Source organism: Onychostoma macrolepis, chromosome 19, assembly GCF_012432095.1.
Source record: "Onychostoma macrolepis isolate SWU-2019 chromosome 19, ASM1243209v1, whole genome shotgun sequence".
Lineage (NCBI taxonomy): Eukaryota > Metazoa > Chordata > Actinopteri > Cypriniformes > Cyprinidae > Onychostoma > Onychostoma macrolepis.
The window spans coordinates 714,595-724,549 of record NC_081173.1 but is presented as its reverse complement, the minus strand read 5'-3'; the positions used below and the strand labels follow the sequence as shown (position 1 = coordinate 724,549).

Sequence of the window (9,955 nt, the reverse complement as noted above, 5' to 3'; positions counted from 1 at the left end):
TTTGAAATGTGACAGTCACTGTGCGTTCACGAAAGCGAAAATGCAAACGGTAATGCAAGATTTGCATTTGGATTATGTCCCAATTTATGCGCCCACATGTGGAAAACACAATTGAAAATACAATTTGCAATTGCTTTTGAAAATAGTCCGGAAAATCCTTCCATAGATAGGTATTTATTTATTTATTTTTTATTTATTTTTTTTCAAATATAATGAAGTTAATAGTGTCGTTGTTTCTAGCCGCTCAGCTGTCGGCACCGCTTCTGTAGCAGATACATGATAACCAGCATGTAATCTGTCTGTCTCCTGCAGTGGTTCTGTCTCAGTCCGTGTGTCTGGCTTCTGCTCCTGCTATTGTTAAAATGGAGCCTTTGTCTCCCAGCATGCCTCACTGCACCAGCCCCTCAGCCCCGCCCCCCAGCAAACCCATCATCCCCGCGTCCAGTCTGCCCGGAAACAGCTGCGCCGACATCGACGTGAGTGACTGCAGAACATGTGGAGCTACTTCATTCAATAATCAGATCTTGTGCTTCCTGTCCAACAAGATTTGAGTTCAGAGGAGAACGTGTGAGTTGTGCTGGCAACATGGGTCGGAATGTGCACGGTCTAATTTTGAGCTCCAGACAAAATTAAATTCAAGTTTATTCGTGTAGCACTTTTCATGATACATATCGTTGCGAAGCAGTTTCTATTGTAAAGTACATTATACTTGCTATTCTATCAGTGTCAGCTTATCAGTGGTGACTGTGGATGTCCATATGGCAGAAATGTACAGTAAAATTCATGCAGTTAATGACATGTAAGCAAACAGGCGGTGATCACAATTAACGACAATGATTACATGTTGCGATTAAACTTACAGCAAAGTTTGGTAGTTTTGAATAGTGTTTAAGGGGTCGGCATCATCTCTTCTCAGGTGTGCGGTCATCTCAGATCTTCAAAAGAAGTGAAAAATGTCAGTTTTGGCCAAATTGAGGTTTTTACAAAAATGAGTTCATTAAGTTCATTTGTAAAGAGCGTGCATAAGATGTGCCTCTTCGAGAGCGCGATCTCCCTATAAAGTGCATTATTGTGAAATATGTCTCTGTGAGATTCACACAAACATAATCCGACTCTTCGCCGTCAAACGCTTGTAGCTCAGTCATTTTTTATTTTTTTTTGTCTGATTCCAGCAAGTCATATATTATTTTGGTGTTTTAATGTGAAAATAAAAATAACTCATTTTTGAAAATTTGCTCATTCCGACTCATTTTGCCAGCACGGGTCACAAATAACCCTTTCATTTGTGATGCACATATTTAGTTGATTGATCAAAACCAGATGGTCGGGCAGAATTAGTGAATGCACTCGTCTGGTCCTCAGGTGAAGGTTTTGAAGAGGCAGCAGCGCATGATCAAGAACCGGGAATCGGCCTGCCAGAGCCGCAAGAAGAAGAAGGAGTACCTGCAGAACCTGGAGGCGCAGCTGCGGGAGGCGCAGCAGGAGAACGAGCGTCTGCGCAAGGAGAACCAAGCGCTGCGGCTGCGGCTCGCCGGGAGAGAGGTCAGGCGCTGATCCTGCACAGCAACGCTTCACGTTCTCTGGGGTTTACATGCTGTGTCTAATTGTGTGTTGTGCCAAACAGGCCTCGGAGTCCGGCAGCAACAAGGGAGCGCTGTGTGTGATGGCTCTGTTCCTCTTCATCACCTTCGGCCCCGTCAGGTAAACCAGCACGCACTCCAAACTCATTAGCAAAGAGGGTCGTCAGATCTTTTTTGTTTTTTGGTTCTTGTGCCAATGCAGGTGGAACATCAGAATAAACAACTCTGACAGCGTTTTCAGACAACAAACATACAGTGACGTGTAGATCCAGTTCATGAACAAATGACTCTCGAATCTGTTCTTTGTGATGAAAAAACAGAATAATCTTTGAGTGAGTTCTGAGGGAGTCTCTTATTAAACGCACCCAACCTGGTCATCAAGACCAAAATGGTTGCATTTTTTGAGAATGCGGCAGTTAAAATTTGACGCGGTGTCATTTGTGCGAGTGCATGGTGTGCTCTGCTCCATACGGCGAGCGCTGCAGAGCAGGTTTCCCTGATCACGTGAAGAGAGGCGCTTGTTGACGCCAGTGTTGAGGAAACAATGGTGGACGGAGGATTTGATTTTTAAAGCTAAAGTAAAAGCCGAACTAGAGAAACCAGAGAAGGTGAACATGTCGGTATTCTTGTGGGAAAAAAATAAAATGCAGGCACCGTCACCACAGCCAGTTTAGTTTTACTTTTCTTTTTGTTTTCATTTTGAAAAGTGTTATCTTTACTGTTTACCTCACTTTACACTATGGAGACTTTCTTTCTTTCTTTCTTTTTCTTTCTTTATTTGTAATTTATTAGTCTGTATATTATACAGCATGTGTATGCCATGTGTCATCTTCTTAGTTTTATGTAAGCTAGTTTGTCATTGTATCTTACTGTTTTATTGTTGTGCTTTTTAATTAAGAATAACAATGAATCCATCTTTTGCTTTAGTCTTAAAATTAAAAGGCGCATAGATATAAGCAGAACAGACAATTATGTTTTCGTAACGACAAGATCGCAAAGCATCTGAAGCTCTTATAGCAAAAGAGCAACTCCCGTTCACAAAATTCAAATCACAAATAATGCTGCTGATGAAAAACAGGTTGAACGTTTACCACTTTTGTTACCATATAACTATAAACTATGATAAAGTTCACCAGCATGCATTGATCAATCCCATGTTGAGTCCAGAGGTTTGCTTGCGGAGTGAACTGAACTCTACAGACTCTGGAGTTTACACTCCTCACGGATCCGACCGAATCCGTCTAATGACTGGGCTGCTTGACGCCCTCAGAGTCCAGGTTTTCAAATAGTTGTATCTCAGCCAAATATTGTCCGATCATAACAAACCATACATCAATGGAAAGATTATTTATTGAAATCTCAATCTCAGCATTTCAAAAAATTGACCGTTATGACTGGTTTTGTGGTCAAGGTCACATGTATAAACACAAGTACTAAAAGAATTGTTCAGGAAGCAAAATCAAATCCACAAACACTGTGTCAGAAGTGAATTTAGTTTTCGACGAAGGGTCATTCTGTGGCTGTCTCTCCTGCAGTTTCAGAGACCGGACGCTGGAAGCTGGACTGCAGGAAGCGGCTGCTCCGCTGACAGGAAGACGCCTGCTGGAGTTTGAGAAGTCTCAGGAGATGAGCCTGAGACGAGCGAGCGAGAGAAAGACGGACCGAGAGGAAGAAGAGCCCTGGAGCAAAGGAGAGCTGGACAAGAAGGCTGCGGTCTCGTATCAGTTCAGGTGAGATGACCGTCCAGAATCACACACACACACACACACACACACACACACACAGACCTCGTCAGTGTGTGTGAGCCTGCGTTTGTCCTTCAGGAATCAGAGCGGCGTGTTCAGTGACGTCAAAGACCTGCTCCTGGAGGACATAGACAGATACTTCTCTGACTGCAGACAGTTCAACCGCTCCGAGTCCGTCAGGTCAGTGCGTCCTGAACAAATAACCCAGCATTATAGCCCTTTATCTCAGTCATCTCATCTCGTTTTCATCATTTACTTATCCACACTTAACCGCAGTGTTGTTGCATTTGACTGCAGTAAATCAATCATCTGATCAATTTTAAAGACACTACCAGTGAAAGCCTAGGACACATTTGTCTGACTTTACCATAAGCATTCATACATCATCTGAAGCTGAATAAATAATCTTTCCATTGATGTATGGTTTGTTAGGATCGGACAAAAATCTGGAATCTGAGGGTGCAAAAAAATCAAAATATTGAGAAAATCTCCTTTAAAGTTGTCCGAATGAAGTTCTTAGCAATGCATATTACTGATTAAAAATGAAGGTTTGATATATTTACGGTAGGAAATTTACAAAATATCTTCATGGAACATGATCTTTACTTAATATCCTAATGATTTTTGGCATAAAAGACAAATGTATAATTTTGTCCCATACAATGTATTGTTGGCTATAAATATATCTGTGCTGCTTATGATTGCTTTTGTGCTGCAGGGTCACATATTAAATTAAATAATTTTTTTATTAAATTTACTGTTCTAAAATAGTGATACCAAAGAATGAGCAGGTGTGTCCAGACTTTTGATCAGCAGTTAATAACTATTAAAGTAATATGTCGAATTCTTTCTTTTTGATTTCCCTTTTTCGTATTTTTTCTTTCTTTCTTTTTAAGGGACAGTACATTTGATACCGCTGTACCTTTCACACCTAAGACGACTCGATTGGTTCAGAGCGCTTTACTCTCTCTGTTTCTGCATCAGGTTGGCGGATGAGCTGCGTGGATGGGTTCATCGGCATCAGATCAACAGGAAGTCTGATGGAAAGGCGAAGGTTGTGAAGAAGACTAAAATAGCTCAGGTGTGAAACCACAGCTGCTCTGTGACTCAGCAAGCTTTCTCATATCATACAGACTCAGTGCAGTGCATGCACACCATTCCTCTCAAAGCATCACAATCCAGTGCAGTTCCCTGTGACTGTTGTTCAGTGAGTAGAGCAGCGTTTGTTGCATGGCTCCACGTTTGCAGTAAAACAGAGATGAGCTGCCCTACGTTGACACATTAGTGTAATTCACACAGGATTTGCTTTGTTTAAACTATTAATCGTGATTAATCACATTAAAAATAAAAGTTTTTGTTTACATAATATGTTTGTGTACGGTGTATATAAATACACACACATGCATTTATATTATATATATATATATATATATATATATATATACAGTGAGGAAAATAAGTATTTGAACACCCTGCTATTTTGCAAGTTCTCCCACTTAGAAATCATGGAGGGTCTGAAATTGTCATCGAGGTGCATGTCCACTGTGAGAGACATAATCAAAAAAAAAAAAATCCAGAAATCACAATGTATGATTTTTAACTATTTATTTGTATGATACAGCTGCAAATAAGTATTTGAACACCTGTCTATCAGCTAGAATTCTGACCCTCAAAGACCTGTTAGTCTGCCTTTAAAATGTCCACCTCCACTCCATTTATTATCCTAAATTAGATGCACCTGTTTGAGGTCGTTAGCTGCATAAAGACACCTGTCCACCCCATACAATCAGTAAGAATCCAACTACTAACATGGCTAAGACCAAAGAGCTGTCCAAAGACACTAGAGACAAAATTGTACACCTCCACAAGGCTGGAAAGGGCTACGGGAAATTGCCAAGCAGCTTGGTGAAAAAGGTCCACTGTTGGAGCAATCATTAGAAAATGGAAGAAGCTAAACATGACTGTCAATCTCCTCGGACTGGGGCTCCATGCAAGATCTCACCTCGTGGGGTCTCAATGATCCTAAGAAAGGTGAGAAATCAGCCCAGAACTACACGGGAGGAGCTGGTCAATGACCTGAAAAGAGCTGGGACCACCGCTTCCAAGGTTACTGTTGGTAATACACTAAGACGTCATGGTTTGAAATCATGCATGGCACGGAAGGTTCCCCTGCTTAAACCAGCACATGTCCAGCCCGACTTAAGTTTGCCAATGACCATTTGGATGATCCAGAGGAGTCATGGGAGAAAGTCATGTGGTCAGATGAGACCAAAATAGAACTTTTGGTCATAATTCCACTAAACGTGTTTGGAGGAAGAAGAATGATGAGTACCATCCCAAGAACACCATCCCTACTGTGAAGCATGGGGTGGTAGCATCATGCTTTGGGGTGTTTTTCTGCACATGGGACAGGGCGACTGCACTGTATTAAGGAGAGGATGACCGGGGCCATGTTTCATGAGATTTTGGGGAACAACCTCCTTCCCTCAGTTAGAGCATTGAAGATGGGTCGAGGCTGGGTCTTCCAACATGACAATGACCAAGCACACAGCCAGGATAACCAAGGAGTGGCTCTGTAAGAAGCATATCAAGGTTCTGGCGTGGCCTAGCCAGTCTCCAGACCTAAACCCAATAGAGAATCTTTGGAGGAGCTCAAACTCCGTGTTTCTCAGCGACAGGCCAGAAACCTGACTGATCTAGAGAAGATCTGTGTGGAGGAGTGGGCCAAAATCCCTCCTGCAGTGTGTGCAAACCTGGTGAAAAACTACAGGAAACGTTTGACCTCTGTAATTGCAAACAAAGGCTACTGTACCAAATATTAACATTGATTTTCTCAGGTGTTCAAATACTTATTTGCAGCTGTATCATACAAATAAATAGTTAAAAAATCATACATTGTGATTTCTGGATTTTTTTTTAGATTATGTCTCTCACAGTGGACATGCACCTACGATGACAATTTCAGACCCCTCCATGATTTCTAAGTGGGAGAACTTGCAAAATAGCAGGGTGTTCAAATACTTACTTTCCTCACTGTATATATATATATATAAGATTTGTTTATATATAACAGTATGCACTCATTATGTAAACAAAAGCTTTTATTTTGGATGTGATGAATAGTTTGTCAGCACTAGTTTATCCGTGTTCTTTGCCTCTCATCAGCAGAAAGCTCAGCACAGAAAGACAAACTTCTCCAGGTACCTCCCAATTCAGGCTCATCGCTCCATCGAAAGGTAACCACAGATTCTCGGAGTAAAGCAAGTGCTGGAAATGTTTTATTTCATTAAAATGTTCATGAAACGCGTTCCTGGTTTGTCCTGGCAGTCAGCTGCAGGTGCTGCCCGGGCCAGAGATCAGCTACAGCGACTTTCTGGACGCTATTGACCGGCGCGAGGACACTTTCTATGTGGTGTCATTCAGACGGGTAAGAGAGCAGGATAAGCACAGAAAGAACACACTCGTCTGTCTCTCTCTCTCTCTCACTCACTCACTCACTCACTCTCATCCCGACTCCTGCAGGATCACCTGCTGTTACCAGCCATCAGCCACAATAAAACCACTCGGCCCAAGATGTCTCTGGTCATGCCTGCCATGGCCATCAACGGTGAGTTTAATCGGTCGCGTCACCCAAAGATGAGTATCATTTATGTATTCTGTCAAACACATGAAGGTGTTCTGAAACATGTCTCATGCAGGTTCAGTGTAAGGCTACACGATAGTGGTTAAACGCTTGGGGCTATATCTTACACCCGGCGCAAGGCGCGCCGCAAGTGTTTCCTTTGCTAGTTTCAGCCCGACGCGGTTATCATTTTCACATCCTGCGCCATGTTGTTTAAATACAGCCGAGGTCAAATCATGCATCTTCTGTAGCTTCTTGAAGGGCAGTACTAAATGAAAAAAATATGATATTTAGGCAAAATAAGAAAAATGTACATATGTCCATTCTGTTCAAAAGTTTCCACCCCCCGGCTCTTAATACATAGTTATTGTTTTTTTTTTTTTTACATTTTTCAGATCCTGAAAGGGAGAAGTAAACTTTTGACCTCAACTGTAGCAAATGCATTTGTTCGCTCATGGGCGAGCTGGTCTGAAAACCAGGTGTGTTCAGGTGCGTTGCTATTTTGAGGCAACTGAGAACGATTGCACCATTAACCAACTGAAACCTGGTCTGAAGTCAGTGGCGCAGTATTTTTTTTGTCATTTAAAGGGCATGTTAGTAATATGCACCTATAAGTGGGTGCGCATCGCGTGCACACTCTGCTTATCACACACGTGCAGCAGCACACAAACATGCCAAATATTAAAAATGAAAGGATTGCAATGTAAAAGATCATTATTGTGTACGCCTGCGTCCCGTAGATGCTTGCCTCTGTTTCCTGTGTGTGTCATTTAATTTTTGGCGTGTGGTAAACAGCACACACGTCTGTGTGAAGGCAAACAGACTGGCTGTGTAACGCTGTTATTAGAGCAGAATCTCTCAGCAGAGATCGCTTAAACACATTCACATGTTTGCCGGTGTTTTCCACAATGCAGAGAAATCACATGCGCACGGTTGCCAGGTTGGAGAGATCAGTTACACCACTGGGCAGAAAATGCATTGATTTAAGGAAAAAGTTCTGATTGAGGGATTTAAACTCTTGACATCTGAAATCATTACCATTGCAAGATAATGAAACGTTTCCAGGATAAATAAGCAGTGGGACGATGGTTAGACTTAAGAAATCAAGAGATGCAGAAATCATGATGCAGCTCTAGTTGAGTGTTGTGAGTAAATGTGTGTGTGTGTGTGTGTGTGTGTGTGTGTGTAGATTCGGTGTATAACTCGTCTCAGGGCGGCTATGAGATGATGATGCAGGTGGACTGTGAGGTGATGGACACCCGGATCATCCCAATCAAGTCCTCTGTAGTCCCGCCCTCCCTCAGAGACCCGCCCCCTGCCCCGCCCCCTCACCATCACCACGGTAACCACAGCTCCCTGCGCAGCCGGCCGCAGCCGCTGCAGAGACGGAGGAGCGCGGGTTACTTCATCAGCCAGAGCGGATCGGACTGAGACCTGCTCCTCTATCATCTGCTCTCTTTTTATACATGCTTGTTTTGTTTTGTTTTTCTTTCTTTTATTACTTAAATTTTTTTTTTTTACAGATTTTTATTGAGATTATTTAAAAACGATGTGCTTCTATTGGATGTGTGTGATATAAATGTTGATTTGAATATAATTAATGATTTTGTATGTATTCTCGTCCATCACAGTCACGCATTTCTGCATGTATATATACTGTGCTCTGCTGGGCTTTTCTCATTACATTTCTCTTTTTAGACACTGAACCTGATGGCGGAGATTGTTTTTGATATAAATAATACGAGATTTTAGGCTGTCACAGAATCTTCTGCCGTTAATGTTTTCGTTTGCAGGCATCGAGTCTTGAATGTGTTGCTGCTTTTGTCCCGAACCACTAACGGCACACAGGACAGACGTCGCCGCTCACGCTTCATCTGACTCAAGGGACTGTTGTAAATAATTTCTTCCACCCAGAACGGTTGATTAGTGAATGGTTTGTGATATTCGCTGATATCTCTGTTCAGTTCTCTTGTGGCCGGAGGGACATTTTCTTTGCAGAGGCTTTCACGGAAGTGGTTTTCTTCTCATTGAATTATGTTTTGTTGTCGCCTCTGATCTTCATGGCTTTGGTCAAATCTAGCTCAGACCATCTGTGATGATGATGATGTGTCTGAAACCGTCCCATGATGCCCTGCTCTAGCATGCTTCTGTTATCTGTGATGGAGAGATGTTGTATGAAATGTAAACCTGCTTTTTTACTTTATTTAAATGAGCTTTCATCAGGAAAACTCTTCTCGTTTTCTCCTTGTCTGTATGAGAATTTTGAACTACTGTCTTTATTTGTAGAGGAGAAAATAAATTTGATAAACAGTGTAAGTGATTGTGTTCAGTGACATCACGGGAACGAACGCAAGAGAACAGAGTTAAGCACCAGAATGCATGAAACAGACACGTGATTCAGTTTAATGCTTTTCTTTTCTGATAAATCAAACGTTCTCTGCTTTACTGGTTCACACACCGCACTGAAGCTGCAGTCGGTTTATAATCTGAACTTTACACATTTCTCACAGATAATCTCAGAATCTGCACAGAAAGCTGTGAATCTCGTTTGTCTTCCTTTTCTTTGGCTCTTCGGCTGTTCTTCTTTTTCCCGTCCTATAACCAGAAATATGAAAACGGTTCAGGATTGATAGGATATTTCACACATCTGTATGACACTGTGCAGTCCGAGAAGAGTTTCTCTCTTTACTGTCTGACAGTTTTTCAATGTTGTTTGTTTTTTCTTGTAGTCTACCAGGTTTGCACATGCAAATTACCTTTAAAAACAAGTAGAAAAATGTGATTAGACTTCCTGCAGCGAGAGGGCGCTAGAGATCGTACTAGCGGAGTATTTCTATTTTACACACTAGCCAGGTTTGAGTATTAGTCCATCACTCCGTGTGTGTGTGTGTGTGTGTGTGTGTGTGTGTGTGTGTGTGTGTGTGTGTGTGTGTGTGTGTGTGTGTGTGTGTGTGTGTGTGTGTGTGTGTGTGTGTGTGTGTGTGTGTGTGTGTGTGTGTGTGTGTGTG

General features: G+C 42.0%; 1 protein-coding gene across 2 annotated transcripts in view; it reads left to right on the top strand.

Annotated features, from left to right (window-relative positions):
- atf6b (activating transcription factor 6 beta) overlaps positions 1–9,263 on the top strand; it is an 18,003-nt gene extending 8,740 nt beyond the window's left edge. Inside the window, exons 8-17 of one of the 2 annotated variants that reach the window (XM_058753074.1) lie at positions 313–476; positions 1,363–1,542; positions 1,625–1,701; positions 3,116–3,310; positions 3,404–3,505; positions 4,310–4,406; positions 6,494–6,561; positions 6,653–6,752; positions 6,848–6,932; positions 8,137–9,263. In XM_058753074.1, coding sequence (XP_058609057.1) covers positions 313–476; positions 1,363–1,542; positions 1,625–1,701; positions 3,116–3,310; positions 3,404–3,505; positions 4,310–4,406; positions 6,494–6,561; positions 6,653–6,752; positions 6,848–6,932; positions 8,137–8,378 — 1,310 coding nt within the window. In that variant the 3' untranslated portion in view covers positions 8,379–9,263. Of the gene's footprint in view, positions 1–312; positions 477–1,362; positions 1,543–1,624; positions 1,702–3,115; positions 3,311–3,403; positions 3,506–4,309; positions 4,407–6,490; positions 6,562–6,652; positions 6,753–6,847; positions 6,933–8,136 lie in introns of both variants that reach the window. The other variant, XM_058753073.1, reaches the window with a different exon arrangement.
- The last annotated feature ends 692 nt before the right edge of the window (positions 9,264–9,955 follow it).